This window comes from Leguminivora glycinivorella, chromosome 11 (assembly GCF_023078275.1).
Source record: "Leguminivora glycinivorella isolate SPB_JAAS2020 chromosome 11, LegGlyc_1.1, whole genome shotgun sequence".
Classification (NCBI taxonomy): Eukaryota; Metazoa; Arthropoda; class Insecta; order Lepidoptera; family Tortricidae; genus Leguminivora; species Leguminivora glycinivorella.
The window spans coordinates 19908135-19929265 of record NC_062981.1 but is presented as its reverse complement, the minus strand read 5'-3'; the positions used below and the strand labels follow the sequence as shown (position 1 = coordinate 19929265).

The following is a 21131-nucleotide window of genomic DNA, read 5'->3' as shown; positions in this document are numbered from 1 at the left end:
TTTTAGTGGTTCCTAGTGATATTATATGTATCAGTCCGAATATATGTAAAGTAGTGAAAGAATTATCCTTTAACTCCTAACCATTGAGGAGTTGACCTTCCATCATCAGCTCAGCCACATAAAATTACTACCGTCAGGCGTAAATACTGGTGTACCTTTCAAAAATTACACTAAAAACATTACATGTGCCTATAACATTTGAAGAGTTCCCTCGATTTCTCCAAGATCCCATCATCAGACCCTGACTTGGTGCCAATGGGACCATCTCGGGGTTATACCCGTTCGATCAAAAAAAAAAAATTTTGAAAATCGGTCCACGATTCTCGGAGATATCGAGTAACATACATACAAAAAAAAATAAAAAATAAAAACATTCAGTGGAATTGAGAACCTCCTCCTTTTTTGAAGTCGGTTAAAAAGTGGGTTAGGTTAGAACTTTGACCCTCACAAAACCGAAGTAATACTAGAAAAGAGGGTTAGGTTAGGTTAGAACTGTGACCCTCCCAAAACCGAAGTAATACTAGAAAAGTGGGTTAGGTTAGGTTAGAACTGTGACCATCACAAACCAAACTGATCTAAAAAGGTTGGTCGATCAGTTTAGCCTAGGCTAAAAGAAAAGACTGCAACCCCTTTATAACAATTTATTACATGACATTTGGTAAATGTATCAATTTGTCAAACATACTATTAGGTAACATTGTACTAATGTATTAGTTACTAAATGATTATTAGTAGGGGGAAATTAGCTAAAATTACGGCATAATTAATGGAAGGTTTTTTTTAATTGAAACATGTAGGTTATAGAACGAAGTTATTTTTCATCAACCCTCCCCACTCCTCCCCCCTCTGCGTCACCCCTCTACCCTCCCTTAAAGTGCCGAAAATGCGGTTTTTCTCGATTTCTGACAAAACTGTTAGAGATACAGAAAAAGCGCTTAGGAACAAAGTAATCCTTAATAAATTTACTACAAATCATTCATTAACACTTTGGTTCTAGCACTTATAGTTTACGCGTGATCCGTTACGAAAGTTGGTCCTTTGCTGCAATTTTCTTTAGTGAATGTTAAGTTTTCGCCCAAAATGCATACGAAATCGTCGAAATTTGTTTGATATAACTAAAATATTGTAACTCATGACTAAAATAAAATTAAGGGGGAAAAATCACTACCATGGGTGGAATTTCCAATATGTCTTGGAATTCCAGTAACTATTTAAGACGTAATATTTTCACGGTAGTAGTCGCTAGGGAGTACCATTTCTCTATATAGTATATCTATGACTGGGGATGAGCTTTTGGTAGCTGTTGGTAGAGCCCTGGAGTATCAATCCAGTAGCCGTGAGTTCAAGTCCCACCCATGCTAGTGATTTTTCCAACTGAAATTCATTTTCAGTTTATAATATTTTAGTAATATCAAACAGATTTCGTAAGCAATTTGGGAGAAAACTTAACATTCACTAAAGAAAATTGCAGCAAAGGACCAACTTTCGTGATGGATCACGCGAAATCTATAAGTGCTAGAACCAAAGTGTCAATGAACGATTTGTAGTAAATTTATCAAGGATTACTTTTTTCCTACACGCTTTTTCTGTATCTACAACGGTTTTGTCAGAAATCGCAAAAAACCGCATTTTCGGCTATTTAAGGGGGGGAAGAGGGGTGACGCAGAGGGGGGAGGGATGGGGAGGGTTGATGAAAAATAACTTCGGCCTGGTATGTACATATCCCAATCAAAAAAAATCTTCCATTAATTATGCCAACATTTTCATACATAACTTTCCAGAAGCAACGGACTATATTTGTCAAGTAAGTTTTTGTAAAATGATACATATGCGGAATAACATATTTGCCAATTACTATATTGATGAAACGTTTTTTGTAAAATGAACATTTGCTAAAATTGTTTTCAACAGACAATTTGAATTTCGCACTTTTTTTTAGTGCCAAGATTTGGATCTATATACCCTGTTTTTATTGAATTCCGTTAACTTTAGGGGAAGATTCTTTAGTTCAAATACAATCAATTTCTCTAAGAAACTAGCCTTTTACGGTTATCGAATTATTAAAAAAATAGATTTAATTACTGAACACGTGTGTGGCATCCCTTACGACTTCCTAGTGTTATTTGTTTTGATATTTGCCGTCAAACACTTGACAATGACTTAAATGTTATGATTAAGGTCCTCTCACACTAATTAATTCGTTTATTATGTATGGAAACGAAAAATAAAAATGTTTTTCAAATTTAACAAAAAGCGATATACAGGGTGGTTCCTGATGATGAACCTAACTGCGTGTCTAATTTAACGGAAAACAAAAAAAAACGGTGTATTTCAGCTTCGAATTCTTACTGTTCCAGTGCCATGCGCAACTGTGCGAAAGAGACAGAGAACGAGCGGGATCATATCACGATGCCAAAATCGGACGATGAGCACCCTCGCCCTCGGCGGCAGACCGTCTCCGAAGGGCAGAGGCCCCGGGCCGGCCTCTCTAACGGTAAGATTCTAAATACGATATCACAGAGTGTGAAGTTCTTTTGTTGGTTGAGGGTTTTCGAGAACTGAGTGCGACTTTTATTATGACTATGAAGATTTTTAACGTTAAGGTCTTCATAATTTGTGACGTTTTTAATCAAAACAAGGTACTGAAGGTATTCAATATAGATGCGGAATTAGTGCTAAAAATGTGTATCCACAATTTTCTTAGTCGTGTGTATTTTTGACACTTTGTTCGCATCTATATGGAATGCCTTGACTGTCCCATATTTTCGGATGTCGATACTATCGATTTCATATTGAAACTTTTGCAACTAATATTTTGGAAGTACGGTCTTATTGACAACCGACTTTATGCACTTAACCTTTTGTTTGTAAATGGCATATTTATAGAAGGCTTATTTATTATTTTTTGTTTAAAAGTCGCAATTGGTTGCAAATGATACAATGCACACAGTTAGACTTCAAATATGAAAACAGAAAGTACATGTAGCGTTAATAGTTCCTTATAGAACAATGCGTCAAAATTATCTACTACCTCGCGTGTACAAATGCTATTTTAAACGTCAAATGTCTATGAAACTAGGACGTTTACTGGTTATTAATATTGCTGTAAACTTACTTTAATAGGCTAGTTTCCTACTAGTTAAATCAGCTTTTTTTAAGAACTGTCCAAACGATTTACTAATATGGGGATTACTAATATGGGGAGCAAATTTCATAGGTTTGTTGTTAAGTTATATTGTTTCTGTAAATTTGTTATTTATTTTTTAATTTATTTTAATGTAAATTTTGACGATTCGAAAGAGGTTGTAAAACCCTACTTGAATAAACGATGTTTTTATCTTTATCTTTTTACTATGAAATACTGAGGAGTGACATCACGGTCAATTCTATTACTTTATAATTATCTTATTCTTTGATTTAAACATACCTCCTATCCATATTTTTCTTCTAATTATGTGGTGCTTTATTTCGTGCACTGCATAAAATATTTTATTTTAAGTATAGGAAACTAGTCTATTTCACTTCTACGTATTTATGTACAGCTACTAGATAACAGTACCTACAGTTTTGATGCATATCTCATCTAGTAACTATTGATGATACATGTATTTTAATGCGTTAGACTCAGTTGGCTCCACATTTTGTACATTTTGCAAACGCAAAAACTCAAAATAACCAAATCCTATTGGAATATTTTACCAATTTTCATCAATATCATCATGCCGTCCTTTCCGCACTATTTTAAGTGTGTTAGCGTTACTTTTAAGCACATTTGACTCCTCTTCGTTTATATTAAGACTAATTTTCTCAAGTAATGTACATAACAATGTATATGTGGATCCAACTTTATAGTTTGCATAAAGAAAAATATATGTACTTGTTTTTTTTTAGTCAAAAGTACTCTGTTAGCTGTCAATAATGTCTAGCATTTTTTTTCGCTAAACATAATCTTTATTGACAACCTAATAAGGTACACTTTTGCCTGAAACGGTAAAGATAAAGCTAGGGTCATACTGAGTTCAAAAAAAATGTTTTCTTTTTGCAAACTTAGTTTTTTTTTGGTCGTAGTGGGGATTAGAGTAGCATGCACAAAATGGTTCTGGGGCAAAATTAAATAAGTAGTAGAAAAATTACAGGAATAGAATTATCAAGAAAATTATTTTCAGATTATTCTGTAAAGATTTAATAATATATCTTTAGTTTAAAGTTTTTTACAAGGTTTTTAAAGTGTTAACCCGTAGTTAGAGTAGTATTGTCAGCTTCGCTTAAGTACCTAAAGAAAAATGTAACTAACCATACATTTAGAATAGTTTTTAAGCGAGCATTGTTTTGTGTACCTACAGTCGCGTCGGATATTCAAAATCCTATCCCAACAGTGAATTCCTTACATCTTGTTCAATTAAAAAAATAGTCATAATTTTTTTATACGTCCGTTGGTCAATAAAACCCTTATTCATTTGTTTTGATCTGTTTTTATGAATAGATATTTTTAAGATTTTTTTTGTTTAAGTAGTTTCCACATACTACATATTACAATTACGTATTTGTTGTATGTTCTTATTAGTTAAAGGGGTCTTTTTAATAAGTTATATCCTTTTTTATTGGTTTACTCCTTGCGATCATCAAACTGACGTGGATTCGCATGTCGATACAGACTGTAAACCTACTGCAACTTGTATTACTTGTATGAGGACTTCTCGCCGACCTTGAAACTGAAAGTTACAAGTTACAAGCGGAAGTCACTGTCTAATGGCAATCCAGGAAAAGTGACATCCTGCGATTCAGGCATAGCCTTGTGCAGGTGTTACAGGCAACATCTATATTTTAAATATTTAGCAGTGTTTAGCTATAAGTAATATTGTAATATAACATGTCTAATCATAAGTTTCACTGTATCAATAAACTATTTTGATTTTGATTTTGATTTGATTTTGAATATGCAGTGATCGGGGATTTGGATGGCACACGGGGTGAATTACCTCAATCGTTATGCTAGTATGGATATGCCGCGGGATTCCGGGCTTTATATGGTTAGATAAAGTACAGTTTTTTATCACAATTTACCTGTATAATATTATATATTGGTTGTCAATGTATTGCTATTACGGGTCAATGTTCCAAATGCGACATCAAATCATCCATGTTGTTACTGCTGAAATATTTTTTCTTAATTAGTTTAATATAGGCCTCACTTACAATAAAATATGTGATTTAATATAAAAAAAATCACTTTATTATCATTTAAAAACACTAAGGGCTACTTGCACCAACGAAAATGGAAGGTTAACCCGGAGGTTAACATTTTATATGGAATTTGACAGATGACAGCCCACTAACCCTGAGTTAAGTGGTTGGTGCAAGAGGGCCTAAATGTACTATGTTCATAACCAACTTCATCATCATGTCTACTACTTCACTAACTAATTACTCCAGTGTTTGGTACTGTTTAATTCAGAGTTTACACAGACGACGGTAGTTGCTTACCATCAGGCGAACCGTCTGGTCTACTATGACATAAAAAAAATATCACGGGCTAGACGGCGTATCCATATTTGTGTTTCTACTTGACATCCCGCAGTGTGGCATCCAAATCCCCGATCACTGCTAATGTGACAAGTTGGAAAGAGACTTCTGCTTGTAACTTTCAGTTTTGAGGAAGTAGTTACCGTTCCTAATATACAGTCGCCATCAAATATATCAGGTTTGACAGCTTTGGCAGATCCGATATATCTGATGGCGACTGTACAAGTGGCAGATGGTTTACAATTTTATTCTTCTGTATCGGCCCTAAAACCGCCTTATAATACCATGGAAACCGGTTTTAGAGTTCACTTATTCAAAATTGTAGACCAAGATGTAAGGTATAAATTGGCACAAATCTATTGCAGAAAAGGGCCTCTGCGTTGACTCATGCATTACACAATGCGTGTGCTCAACGACTTACTCCATAGATGACTCGGCGGCGGCCATTGCGCCTCTCACGACCAACGGTAAACTGCACCTTAGCGCAACGGGATAGGACGCTTTTTTATAACCACTGGTGTATGTTGAAATGGTGATAGTGCGAATGGGATTCAGATTTAAATGAACCAATCAGAGACGAGGATGGGTAACGGCCAGTTTTTGATCGACCAATCAGAGCGAAGCAGTGGTGCAAAGATTGATTGTGATTGGTCGTATCAAAAGGTGCTTTAAGAAGTTACATTGGGGTTCCGGTTTAATATAAGCTGTTTTTATAGTAATAATAAGGAAATATTTCGAATCCCTGAGATATTCTGTATTTGTTTGCACGAAATTGATACATTAACCTGAATTACAAATCAAATTATTTTTTATAAAACACTTTGTGTTTTTTTAAGTATTGAAGCAAAGACATATGTAACTCCGTATAGACAGCTACAGTCTAAGAAAAAAACGTACCTCAGAACCATATAGAAAAAGGTACGGTGGCCTAGATGGCGTTACACCTTTTGGGGACGCTCGGCTAGATGGCGCTAATATTAATATTTGACATTTTAACACATATCACGTTAAGAATATTGGCCAAATTGTCAAAACTGAGGTTTAAAAGTTTTAAGCTTGTGTCGAGAGATGGCACTGATGGCAGTCTATGCACTGTGATTACATATTTTACTTTGACAGTAACTCTCTATAATACTATTAATACTTGATCCTCTTTGTATTCAAGAGTATAAATATACTTGTTAATGCAGCAAATATACTTGTTCCTGCCGGTGAGTAAGGCTGCCAGAGCTCAGCGAGGGTGCGGTGTGCTGATGACGGGAGGACTTACGGAACTAACTTGTTCCGTCTATTGTCCTTTGAGTCGTCGGCAACCCGAACCCTCCTAGGAGCTTGTACACTCCTTTTTGCTGTGTACTTAACACAGCAAAAGGGAGTGTACAAGTTTCTAATGGGGTGGCAACGCGCATGTGACACTGTTTGAGTTGCAGGCGTCCATAGGTTACGGTGACCGCTTTACATCAGGCGGGCCGTATGCTTGTTTGCCACCGACGTAGTATTAAAAAAAAAAAGCAATACTGTGATGATAAGTGATAGTGATGACTGACAATTTTCACTGAAAAAGACATGTTATTGAAATTATGGACTGAGTCCGAATTATGATTTGTATCTTGTTCATTTTAGATCAATAATAAGTAGATAACATAATATGTAAAGAGTGGACGTTTCATAAAAAAAAGCTTAAATTAAAACCGAAAACCTAGTCGGATATAAAACACAACCAGGAAAAAAAGGAATTTTTTTTTTACAAAAAACCATCCGCATTTTCGTCACTGCAACATATAAAAGTGGTTATACCTGCTTATAGAGTCACAGTCATTGAACTTATATTCCATCTCGCTTACACCAAGCTGGAGTGAGCGAGATAGAATATCAAGAAACTGTGAAAGCTTTATATGTGCAAGCGCCTTGTCTGAACTAACAACGCGTGACGCTAGAGGTCGCTACTGGCTAGGTTCATTCGATTTACATACGTAATGTACTAATTATACAATGGGAACTTGCCTGTACAAAAATAAAATATTTTTAGGGCAAGTGATCAACGAAAATGCAGGGTTAACCCACCATTTTATATGGAATTTGACAGATGACAGCCCACTAACCCTGAGTTAAGTGTTTGGTGCAAGTGGGCCTTACTTGACGTTATGGCACGCCAAGAATTTATTACACAGTTTTGCTTGCTATATTCTGCTTTTCACTTCGACAACGAGGTAGATGAAAAGTCACGTAGGTGGTGGTGGTTCTAGGGGGTGTATTGTACCTTTTTAGGGTTCCGTAGTCAACTAGGAACCCTTATAGTTTCGCCATGTCTGTCTGTCCGTCCGTCCGTCCGCGGATAATCTCAGAAACCGTTAGCACTAGAAAGCTGAAATTTGGTACCAATATGTATATCAATCACGCCGACAAAGTGCAAAAATAAAAAATGGAAAAAAATGTTTTATTAGGGTACCTCCCCTACATGTAAAGTGGGGGCTGATATTTTTTTTCATTCCAACCCCAACGTGTGATATATTGTTGGATAGGTATTTAAAAATGAATATGGGTTTTCTAAGATCGTTTTTTGATAATATTAATATTTTCGGAAATAATCGCTCCTAAAGGAAAAAAAAGTGCGTCCCCCCCCCCCCTCTAACTTTTGAACCATATGTTTAAAAAATATGAAAAAAATCACAAAAGTAGAACTTTATAAATACTTTCTAGGAAAATTATTTTGAACTTGATAGGTTCAGTAGTTTTTGAGAAAAATACTGAAAACTACGGAACCCTACACTGAGCGTGGCCCGACACGCTCTTGGCCGGTTTTTTAATTCTTAGTTGAAATTAAATACTAGTATTTTGGTCTAGGTACTCATAATACGAACATTTTTATAAATAACCACAAAATTTAAATTTTTAAAAAACCCCGACCACGACATAGTACCTAGATCGATTTTCATGAAACATGGCTAAGAACACTCCCGACTAACTCAGCTTTCAGACAAAAAAAAAACTAAATATAAATCGGTTCATCCGTTCGGGAGCTACGATGCCACAGACAGACACACACGCAGACAGACAGAGAAACAGACAGACAGACAGACACGTCAAACTTATAACACCCCTTCGTTTTTGCGTCGTGGGTTATTATAAGAGATTCATTTGTTTGCAAACTAATGACAAATTCTAGTGAGAGTGGGCAATTTACGCGTTCACAATTTTAACAGCGCTATATAGAACTTCTACAGAAGTAGATTAGATCTTCATACGATCGACTAGGTATAATTATATTGCCTTAATTAAAACGCCATCTATTGGCTGTCGAATCGATTCCTCCCGCTTTGGTATTGAAAGGTGGGTTGTAAAACGGATAATTCTCGTCAGTAGCGACCTCTGGTGAGTGCTAAACTACCGCCTTGTAAACTTGTATCTGCCAATCTTGTGGTAACTATATGTATCCTGCCACTAATATAAAATATGCCGTTACTGAAACTTTCTAGGAATATAGACAATATACTCATAAAATTCACATCTAACGACAATTTTAAACCAGACTATTTGTGTCCTCATTCCTTAGAAGCAATAACGATTAATATCCGTTGATTACTACTGTTAATATCAGGCGGTTTAGCACAACTTGCCTTGTCACGCGCGAGTCCATACATCAAGCGCGACTTCAAGTAAGGACTCGCGGGCGACAGTGCCAGTTGTGATAGACCGCCTGGGGCCTATTGCATAACAAGTTACAACTCATATTACAAGCGGTAGTCCCCCTCCAATTCATTTTATAAGAAAGAGAGTTCCACTTGTAATACAAGTTGTAAATTGTTATGCAATAGGCCCCTGGTGTGTTACGTACAGTCAACCAATTTGAGTCCTCGGCCACTGTAGAACCTTTTCATAGTAAACGTCAAAGTGACTTCTGTGGCAAATACAGCATGGTGTCAATAGGACAGAGTTCTTAAATGGCATTTGGATTTAAATGGTTGACCGTACCTAAGGTTTTATGAAATGAACATAAGGACCCTTTCACATGGTAAAAGAACATAATATAACTTTTTAATACTATGATCACTATGGAACAACTTGACTATATATTGTCTTAAGAGTTTTGAATGATTCACGGTTATTTTCATTAGACTTATATTGACCGGGACATAGACCGTGATTACCTTTTCGCGCTGTCTATGCAACTTTGACATCCACCCGCCTTCGTCAGTTTTCCGTTATCATGATGCATGCAACTTTGTCGATATCGGGAGCTCGACAAAAATCAAAAAGGTAATCACGGTCTATATCCCGGTCAATATAAGTCTAATATATATTGTCTTATCCCTAAATTGATTTCAATTGGCGTTCGAAATTTCGAATGCAGCTTTGCACGGCACTAATAAAAACAAGCAAGAATTATTTATGTATCGTTAATTGCTACATTTCTCAGATAATTGTTAGCTAATGTCTGATAAACAAACAGTATGAGCCTAAAATGCTACGTCGCTTAGACTAAATAATGATTCTGTAACACGCATATTTTTCTAATAATATACGACAGATGATGTTATAATGCCATCCCTTTCTATCTCACTGGGTCTCCATTGGTATGAGAGAGATAGCAATATATCAGTCGCCACTTAATATTGAGGCGAGCATGGGCTTGGCTTGGTCCCACTTTAGCTAGTATGTGTGCATGTAAAATCGGCATCTCATGAAGAAAAAAATGACATTGTTAAAAAAACCTTTGTGAGTATCCCATAATGTTTGTCAGATATTTGTAAGAGACTGAATTGTCAATTAATAAGCTTAACATCTGTTGTTTGAATCAGGACCTAATGACATGAACCTTAAGGCTTATATGCAATAACCGTTTGAATGTGTACCGAAACGCCTATGCTTCGCGAAATGTACTTTTTTTTTTCTATGATGATTTTTATGATAGATGTCTTAGGGTTTCCCTAAACCTACTATTACCCAGATTTTTAATATATGCCCTAAATTAAAACGTTACGATAGACATTTACCATTCTAATCATTTAAGAAAAACGCATTATTTGCTAAAAAAGGAGTTTTCTCAAACATGCAATGAAATATTGTCTTTACGTTCCTTAAAATGGGCTGGGAAGTATCGCTTATTGGGCGCAACAACTCGAGAGGACTGTAAAGGGATTTCATATTATTTTTTAGGCCTAGGCCTGCAAAGTAACTTTTTTTTATAAAATATTGTCCTTTAGAGCATTTTTTTTTATTTCATTGTATGTTTGAGAAAAGCACTATACATGCCTCGGCGTGAAAACGGATTCCCGGCCTCGTATCCCTATCCGGCCTCGCTCGCACGCTCGCTCGGCCGTATATACCCACTTGGCCGGAAATCCTCATTTTCCCGGCCTCTGATGTAATGTACTATTCTTTTAATGTATTGCAAAGTTGTATGTACAAAAATAAACTTTTCTGAGAGTTTGTTGCTCGTAACTCGTAACTGTTTTTTACATACATTTTTTTTAAAGTGACTAGGTATATGAATTACCTGTATTATGTGCTACTTAAGTGAATATGTGAGAGTGCACGGAAAACGTCCCACTTTGTCAATTGCTACACACAACACACTCACAATATGTTAATTTTATTTAGATTAAGAAACATAATTGTTACTGAAAAATACCGATGAATTGTGACTAAGCATGATAGGATGTTCTGTTAAGGCATTTTGAGCATTATGACTGAGACGCTAAGAGTGATCGCGCATGATCATCGGTGTTGGATATTTGATATCGTGTTACAATACATTATTATATTAATTTCATGATGATGCCGAAAAAATATGGTATAGAACAGATTGGGAGTCAAGTCATCCTCTTCTATCTTTTGAACAACGGATGTGACAGAAAGTGACAAAATGTATGCAATTATTTAGCATATTTCAACCAAAGACCTTTACAGGGGACAGCGCACTAAATTGAACCTTATCACTGAGCCAGAAAGGCGTTCGTATCATACTAGCAAAAACGGTCCACATGAGAAAGCATTGTTTGGGCTGGTGTCCCTCTCGCACTTGTGGCCAGTGTTAAAGAGGTTGCCATAGTAGTAGTTTTTTTATCTGTACAGTCGGTTCATCTTTACTTGTCCTATCATGTAAACAAACGAAACGTCAAATATGATTAAAGACAATTACTAGTGATTGGAAATGTCGATAAAATGATGTAATAAACGCTGCTAACGTCATCAGAGGATTTTCAATTTTACGTCACACGAGATCTATGTAAAAACCAAAATTCATTAGGTTTCGTCGCATTTTGCAACAATCCTATGGAAAAGGCTAGTTCAGTATTCATTTTATACTTAGTACCTAACATTAACATTAGTACAACAAAAAATATACTGATAGTAAAGTATTTATTGTAAGGTAGGAAATAAAACGTAAAGAAGTCGGTTAATATATTATTGTAATTAATATCAACGCATTTTTGCCAAGCTATACAAACTCAAACGTTAATATCGATAAGTTGTCATCTCAACATTAAGAGTCATAGACAATCTAGACTTCGTAATGTCAGGAGTTTTTGAGGTCATCCGTTCGTAATTTTATTATAATTACAATTATTGATGTAAATCGTTTTAGAAATGATATTTTTCCGTGGTTTTTTGATTGATTTCAATACTTTGTGAGTTTATTTAAGTGTATAATAACATTTTTAGTGATGGTTAATGTGCAATTCCAGATAAAAGTGAGATAATGTTTTCTAGCAGTGTTTATTTACATGATTGGACAAGTATGGTTGAACTGAGTGTATATTACCTAAGTCTAAAGTTTTTTATATTATTTTAGTTTTTTATTCAGACTACGATTTCGATATCTTTTAACAAATTGGTAAGTAATTTTAATGTAACTATTATGATGCCATTAAATCAAACGTTTTGCATTAAAAAAAACTTCTTTTGAGTATTAGTAGATTTAGTAGTAACTTTGAATATTGACTGGTATGCCCATTTTATGACAGTGATAACGTCACTGAATAATGTTGACATTTGTCAATAAGTGCGAGAGGAACACCAGCCCAAACAATGCCCTCTCATGTGGACACACTTTTTGGCCTAACTACTCAATCTAGCTTAATATCTCTAAATCTATTATTTCAACAAATTAAGGTGGAAAAATGAGAATGGGACAAAACACTTTTTTAACTAAAGTGCAGTAACTTTTTTATGAATAAGGGGGTAAGCAGATAGCTAATAAAAGTGGCGTTGCCAATAGGGCAAGCACATGATTTCCGCGAGATAGACTACCCGTCCTTATGTCATTAATACAATTAGACAAAGACGTGTCATCTATCTCGCGGCGACATACTCTCGCGGCAATCATGTGCTAGGCCTACAGGTACATAAAGCAAAGTTGTCGCCTGTCGTTCAATTCGCAGTCAATATAACAAAATAATATTATAATATCTATACCATATATTTACCGGCATTTTTAACAGTGTTATTACGAGCGATGGTATTTATTTCATAAGGTGGTGGTTCACTTGTCAATAATGGTTTTTGAATTAAATTGTGATTAATTTGCAATAAGAGTTAGCAACATTGTCACTAACTGGTATTGGTAACATGGATTATCATCACATAAAAATGAACATTTCTCGTTTTTATATTGGATTAAATTACCTTAAATACATTTAAACACATAAAAAGTATAAAAAGGTCATATTTGAGAGTTAAAATGGCTAACTTCATATAAAATTGGGTAAACCATTCCTAGTTTTATTAAAAGACAATCAGCTTAAAATGGTCGAATATACAGCTATATGTATAGCTAATCTGAAAATAGTCAAAAAAAAAAACTAAAAAAGTTTACTAAAAAGAAAAACAGTTTTTAATCAGAGGAACATCAGAGCTATGGGATATAGCTCTCATATTACCGTACAAAAATATACGCCATTTGTCAAAAGATATCAAAAGCAACCATTGAAATACCATCGCTCCATCCATGTTAACCACCGCACCGGGTGCTTGGTGCCGTCCGTGTAGCTTCCTTGTCTTGTCCGCAGCCGAAAACCAACCACCGAATAACTCACTAACCGACAAACCTGATCATCCGCGACTCATTAAACACCATCGCACCGTCTCGCTGCCCACCGGCTGCCCTCTCTTCCAAGAACCGCTCAAGATCGTCCACGAACGGACCCGATCCGCACCTCTGACTGGTGACGAAGTAGATCGGGTGACCATAGAGAGGGCCCAACGGCACTCTTCGTGTAAGGCCGTGAATGGGACGGAGAAGAAAACACAGTGGAGCCGGCGCGCCAGTACGGGGACGCGGTTGTCCAAACTATCGCCCGCTCATACAAAGAGTATGTATGGTTCGCATGCTTGGGCGTAGGGACGCTTGTAGACACATTTCGTCACTACTTTAAAAAAAACTTGTATCTTCGTCTGTCAATGAAAAGAAAATTGTAGTAAGTATGTATGGAATGCATATAGACTTACTGCGTTTTTACTTTGAGGAACAGTGTGAGATACGAGATTTTTTAAAAGTAGTGACGATTTATTTTTGGTATACGAGATACTGTTTTTAGTTGATATTTTTTATGATTGTTTGGTTTAGTTATAGGGTTTAGTGAATGTTATGCTTGCTGGAATAATTTTAGTTTATCTCGCTTTAGAAAAAGGGAGGCAAAAGTCTCAGAATCTTTCAAAAAATGACAATGTACATAGGTAAGATTCTCTCATTTTTGAAGTACTGATAATTTGTCTTGGCCAGTTAATATGGCTTTAATTTAACTGTACTTAATTTCCATTGCCTTATCCATCCATCTTTAAAACTAAGCATAAGTAATGTTCACTAAGTCGTAAAAAATATCCAAAGAATACGGTAAATGATGGAAAAACTTGGATCAAGACTATAAAGATCACTTCAGAATATGCAAGCATACCCAGTTTATTTAATTACAGCATAGAAAAATATTAGTATTAATTTAATAAAGCGGGCGTAGCTCTTTAATTGCGTTTTTAAAATGACACTAATATTGTAAAATTTTCTAATCCCCTTATTCATAAACGTTCACTAAAGTTATAAAGCCGATAAAGTCGGCTTGATAGCTTTAATGAACGTTTATGAATAAGGGGGTAAAACTTTTATGTTACTTTTTCTGATGTCACACGTTTTTGACCGTATTTTTTCTCCCATTGAAAAAATTAACATAATATTTCCAGAAAACGGCACAATACAATGTGTTTTAAAAATGCTCCTATGCGTCAACTAATACCACAGGATTGCCAGCGAATATACATATATGTATGTAACTATGTATATAATATTATCATTTCAGTAGCTTTCAAATAATTTAAATATAAGTTGCGGTTGGTACGGCTGCACGTTCAATCATTTACTAACCTAAGTTATTTTTTAATTGTTTTTTTTTTATCATATATCCAAACGCACGCTTACGCCATGTCTCTTCATGCGATTGTAAAAAGTCAATGGAATGATTCTCAAATAACCGTATATTTTTCTTAGTGCTTTTTGCAGTTTTACTTTGTACAATGAGCTGTGTAAATGAGCTTTTAATTTTACTATTATATGTATTTATTTGTTTAAGGCTTGGTTTTTAAACGTCAGATGACATAGTTCCAATGATGACTCTATTTTCCTTTTTGAGTTTGTTGATGTTTTCTGAGGTTTGAAAAACTCCGCTTTTCGGCATGTATTTCTGTCGCTATTTGTTTATGACATTAAGCTTTACCGCGAGTTTCACACTGATAATATTCGTTATCGTCTGGGCGTACAGATATAGTTCATAATGGTTTTCCGTCGTGTTTTTTTCGGAAACGTTCGTATTTGTCGTGCTAGCTCGGTCAAAGTTATTCTTGAACAGAGCCTGGTTGAGATAACATGACAACTTCGTGAGTTTCCGTGAAAATACGAAGAAAAAAAATTCGCACTATATCTCACAACTTTCTATATCTCGCTCGCTTATAAAAAGTATGGTACGCACTCGCTAACGAATATATGGCAAACTTATGGTAATGCCACTAGTCAATGATCTATGTATAATTGTATACTACTAGTATAGAGCGACCTAAAATTGTAGAAAAAATAAAATGGAGTTCAAATGCTCCATAAAAATTGTTGCCATGTTTAAGCGTTTTACGTCAGAAATGTGACAGTTAGGTACGAAAGTGGAGTCTTCTTTTTTCTACGATTTTATGTATAAAAAAAACACATGAGGAACGAATTATGCCCTTCATCTGTTAAAATCAAACATGAATATTGAAGTCAGATATTTGTGACAGAAAATCTTTATTCTTGAATCAACGGTATCATACATATCAACAAATACCTGTTATGTTCATATATTATGCGTACCCCATTTAATCGTAAAACTTAAAATTACTACTTTTCTGTTGAACCTTGAAATGACACACTAATGTTAAAGTTTGCAAGGCACATAGTTTCGTAACGAAAATAAAAAGCTTTCATTTATACATTTTACACTTTTCTTGATATGTTTGAGAAATGAAAACATAAAAAGCAATATTAAAATGGTCGTTAATATGTATATTTTGCTTTCAGACGCCACGGGTCCATTTAGAAATCGTTGCGACAGTATGCCTTCGAAGGCGTTTAAGTCTTTGGAGGTCGAGAGACCGCCCACACGCCACTCGGAGCTCATTGAAGGTAACTTTGGTTGGTATTCGTGAAAAAGAGGGTTATATTGTGTATAAGGGGTTGTAATTTAGTGAGAATATGACTCGTTAAGAAACCCCTTAAGTCTTAGAGCGCTCTGATGATGTCGTTATAGAATGACTCCCGAGTTTTGATGTCCCGACAACTCGAAATGATTAAACTATTTTATCAGAAAAGATCTACTTTATGGAAGAAAACAGGTAATTTCCACAGAGACCTGTATAGAGCGACGGTTTTCATATTGATAGTCGGACTACTCAGAATAATAATTTGCGAAAATGCAAAAAAAGAAATCCAATTCTTTCACCTTATCTGTCCCCCCGAATAGACACATAAGTATGACGACCGGTCCGGCGTAGCGTGTAGTGCCCTTACCTGCTAAACCGCGGTCTTGCGTTCGAATCCCGGTAAGATGAGCATGATATTTTTTTATTTGCTCTTTAGCGATAAGACCGCCTGTCGTCTGCCTCTATTTATAATCATTTGTTTTGTCTCCACTGTATCTTTTGCTGAGGTGTGCCAATAAAGAATATTCTATGTATCTATCTATATTTGGAAAATCTCGATCCGTTGAAATCTGGAGGTAAAAATAGTTTTTCTAAATAGATTACAACGCACTTATAAACTTCAAAACAGCTGCCCCGGTTCTAACTGGATTACTGGACGGTATCCCGATTTGGTGCCGGCAAGGGAACTCTGCAAGACATAGATATCTGCTCTTAAATAAATAAATAAATATTATAGGACATAATTACACAGATTGACTCAGGCCCACACTAAGCTCAAGAAGGCTTGTGTTGTGTACTCAGACAACGATATATATAATATATAAATACTTATATACATAGAAAACATCCATGACTCAGGAACAAATATCTGTGCTCATCACACAAATAAATGCCCTTACCGGGATTCGAACCCGGGACCGCGACGTAGCTCTTCTAACGAAAGATTTGTCCATCAGGCCTGAGTACGTCCCACGATGAAGCCGACGCAGTCGAGTGGCACCGCACACCGCGGATACCCGAGGAACCAGATTACTGCGAAATGGGACCCCGGGATAGGTTTAGGTAAGTAATTATAGCACGCTAAGGCCGTTTTCACATTATCCGATCCGATATCGGATGTCGGAAGGATTTCCATAGAAAAAATCCAAGATGGCGCCTGTAATGTATGGGATATCGGTCCGACATCCGATATCGGATCGGATAATGTGAAAACGCACTAACGTCCACCGTACAACATTTTTGCTAGGGAATTTTGATTCTAGTTGTACTTTTAATTGAGCTTTATTTGTATTAAACATGTAAAATCGGGTAAATCACGTAAAATTGTCGAAGGTCGCTCGACATGTTTCGCTCCGTAACGAGGAGCATTTTCATTGAGCACGCGAAATGAGCTTTATTTGTTCGAAAAATTTTAGAAACACAAGAATAGCGATTTTATTTGTTGAAAATTAAAATTCCATTAAAACCAAAAGATGATCTCAATGTACAGTCAACCAATTGGAACCCTAGGCCACTCTACAACCATGTCAAAATGACAGACAGTAAGAGATTTCTTACAAACTGATTTATAACGTCACTATGACATAGTTCTACAGTGGCCTAAGGTTCCAATTGGTTGACTGTACATTGGACGGCAAGAGAAAAGGTCCATAAACTCTTGAAGTAACTGTGCCAGCCAAAAATCGTCAATGAATTACTTTATATAGTTAGTTATTTCAGAATTGACATTGATTGTCATTTTTGTGGAAATACAGACTCCCTTAAAATTCACAGTCCGATTTAGAACATTATATCACCAAACACTTAGTGCTGTCATATTTGTTAGAATGAAAGTGTCCTACGCTTTTTTTAGGGTTCCGTACCAAAAATGTACAAAAGGGCGTTTTTTAGGGTTTATGCTGCGACTCTGCTTCTCATACTTAGCGACAGTCGTCTAATTTCAATCGTATCATGGAATATAACAAAACCTCATTCTCCACAGTAAATTGGGTCGCGAACCAGCGAGTCACTCCCGTACCTCCTCAATAGCGGCCTCCGAGACCTCCCCAGAGAACGCCCACGACGGCTACCTCCCCATGGCGCCCGAGTACCCCGCCGCCACTGACGGGTACCTCCCCATGGCGCCACTAGACCACGGACTGGTGTCAGCGTCTAGCGGCTCTGTCTGCAGCGGGACACCGTCTACAGATCCTCGGTTTAGGTAACCAAAGTGTAACTCTCCCCTACCCTAAAGATGGTTACCTCTCCATGGCGCCTGAATACCCCGCCGTGACTGACGGGTACCTCCCCATGGCGCCACTAGACCACGGACTGGTGTCAACGTCTAGCGGCTCTGTCTGCAGCGGAACTCCGTCTACAGATCCTCGGTTTAGGTAACTATATGTATGGTAATAAGGACCAGTTGCATCAACCACATTTTTTTTTAGTATGAATAGGTGGACGTTTGACCACGATCACACCTGACGGTAAGTGATGATGCGGTCTACGGTGGAGCACGCTTACCTATGAGATACCTATTTACTCTCGCTTTAAAGAGACCTGGATTGACACATCATTGTCACGCAGCAGATGTCTATGGAGCTTCCCATACAATAAAATTTAGCGAATGCTTTACCGGAGACAGGCGGTTTGATGCAACCGGCCCTAAGAGAGTTAAAGACGGCTACCTCCCCATGGCGCCACTAGACCACGGGCTGGTGGCAGCGTCTAGCGGCTCTGTGTGCAGCGAAACTCCGTCTACAGATCCTCGGTTTAGGTAACCAAAGTGTAACCCTCCTCTCCCCTAAAGACGGGTACCTCCCCATGGCGCCCGAGTACCCCGCCGCCACTGACGGGTACCTCCCCATGGCGCCACTAGACCACGGACTGGTGTCAGCGTCTAGCGGCTCTGTCTGCAGCGGGACACCGTCTACAGATCCTCGGTTTAGGTAACCAAAGTGTAACTCTCCCCTACCCTAAAGATGGCTACCTCCTCATGGCGCCTGGATATCCCACCGCCACTGTATAATTTAAAGACATTTTTTATTGTTAACTAGCTTTTGCCCGCGGCTTCGCTCGCGTTATAAAGAGACAAAAAGTAGCCTATGTCACTCTCCATCCCTTCAACTATCTGTACATAACAAATACGTCAATTCGTCGCTCCGTTTTTCAGTGAAAGACGGACAAACAAACAGACACACACGCTTTCCCCTTTTATAATATTAGTATGGATATCTGACTACGATGTTAAAAGAGCTGCCGCTTTCTCGCTCAGCGCATTCCAGCGATCCTCTCCAGCTAGCGTTCAAGACAGCTTCTGCTATGCTGCGGCGCGATGCTGGAACCATATTCCTCCGCCAAAAAGAAATGCTGCTTCCCTTTTTTTAATGCAAATTAGTTTCGAATGAGAAACATACAACCGTACCGTGAGTACAACCGTATTTTAATTAATTATTTGAATATGTCTCACGAAAGTTTAACGTGTATAATGAGAAACATATAGTAACCTATTTTTAAGTGTTGTTTATGATCATACTTTTTAGAAGATTCTTCTTCTTCTTCTTCTTCTTCTTAGCATATTTGCGTCCACTGCTGAACATATGCCTCTTTCATGGATTTCCATTCTTTTCTGTAAGCGGCGGTTCTGTGCCAGGTCGGCCCTGCCGTCTTTTTGATATCGTCCGACCACAGCAATACTTGCCGGCCCCATCGATCGTCATCCCTGCGACAAATATGACCGGCCCATTCCCACTTGAGTTGTGCAATCCTCTTAGCGATGTTGGTTTAGAAGATTAACCATAACTTATTGTCCACAGTGAATACCAGCTGGAGCCAGCCATGTCCCACATAATAGACGCGGATGAGCGCCCTCCTCGCGCCTACAGTGTGGGCTCGCGGCCCGTGCCACCGCGACCTGATGTCACACGGCTTCGGGCCTACAGGTATATTGTACACGATTATTCTTAGAAAGTTAGACAATAGCACAGTTAGTTAGTTAGTTAGTTTTATTGGGCATTTTCCGCAAGTCGACATCCATTGTGCCTATTTTGCGTGAAATAGACGGGGTAGCACTACTCTAACCACCCCAGCTCCTCTACAAATCCTAGCAGTGTTTTCAGGTTGCTAAATACCTCTTTCAGTGTGTTTGGCGTACCTAGATACTTGTTCCTATATACTTCTACCTGTTTACACTCTAGAAGAAAGTGTTTGGTGGTTTCTTCTGCTTCCATGCACGCTCTGCACATGGGGCTATCGGTTATACCTATGTTATTGAGGTGTTTGTTCAGTGTGTTGTGTCCTGTCAATAGCACAGTATAGCAAAGAGTACTATCGTACAATATGGCCACTCGCACTCCCCGCTGAAAGTGCCGCCCACCCCCGCTCGGTGACCTCACATTTACCGCCTGTCAAAAACGCGAACAGTCGATCTGTCATATCTCACTCATACAAGCACGGTACGCGTTCACCTACACGAGCTTAGAATGTGTGCTAGGAACGCGCCTCTTTCATATACTCGATCAGCAGTGTCCGAGATGTGACAATAGTCTCTGTAATTTCAGAGAATTTTACTTAGCACCAAAGAGAAAAGAGTATTATAGAGAGTCACTGTCAAAGTAAAATGTGTAATCACAGTGGATAGACTGCCATCTCATGACTCGGGCTTAAAACTTTTGAACCTCAGTTTTGACAATTTAGCCCATATTCTTAGCTTGATATGTGCATAGACTAAACTAAATAAAGGAAGACGTGTAACTCAGTACATCGTTTTATATGTTTGACTCGTAAAACAATAGATGGCATTACTATACTCTCGCGACAAATGGTATTGTTCAATTCACGAAATAATTTCATTTAAATGACCTAAGTCGTATTATTTCAAAATTTGGAACATGATCGTACAACATTATCACTATATAACACCGAAATTAACAAAAACAATTAAGTCATTTTTTACCAATCGGGTACTTGAA

General features: G+C 37.3%; 1 protein-coding gene across 5 annotated transcripts in view; it reads left to right on the top strand.

Annotated features, from left to right (window-relative positions):
* Nucleotides 1-21131, top strand: part of LOC125231003 (insulin receptor substrate 1) — a 63333-nt gene that overhangs the window by 26456 nt on the left and 15746 nt on the right. Inside the window, exons 4-10 of one of the 5 annotated variants that reach the window (XM_048136328.1) lie at nt 2358-2494; nt 5889-5990; nt 13536-13838; nt 16061-16165; nt 17139-17244; nt 18164-18382; nt 19977-20102. In XM_048136328.1, the coding sequence (XP_047992285.1) occupies nt 2358-2494; nt 5889-5990; nt 13536-13838; nt 16061-16165; nt 17139-17244; nt 18164-18382; nt 19977-20102 (1098 nt within the window). Of the gene's footprint in view, nt 1-2357; nt 2495-5888; nt 5991-13535; nt 13839-16060; nt 16175-17138; nt 17245-18163; nt 18383-19976; nt 20103-21131 lie in introns of all 5 variants that reach the window. The other 4 variants (XM_048136330.1, XM_048136329.1, XM_048136332.1 and 1 more) reach the window with 4 other exon arrangements.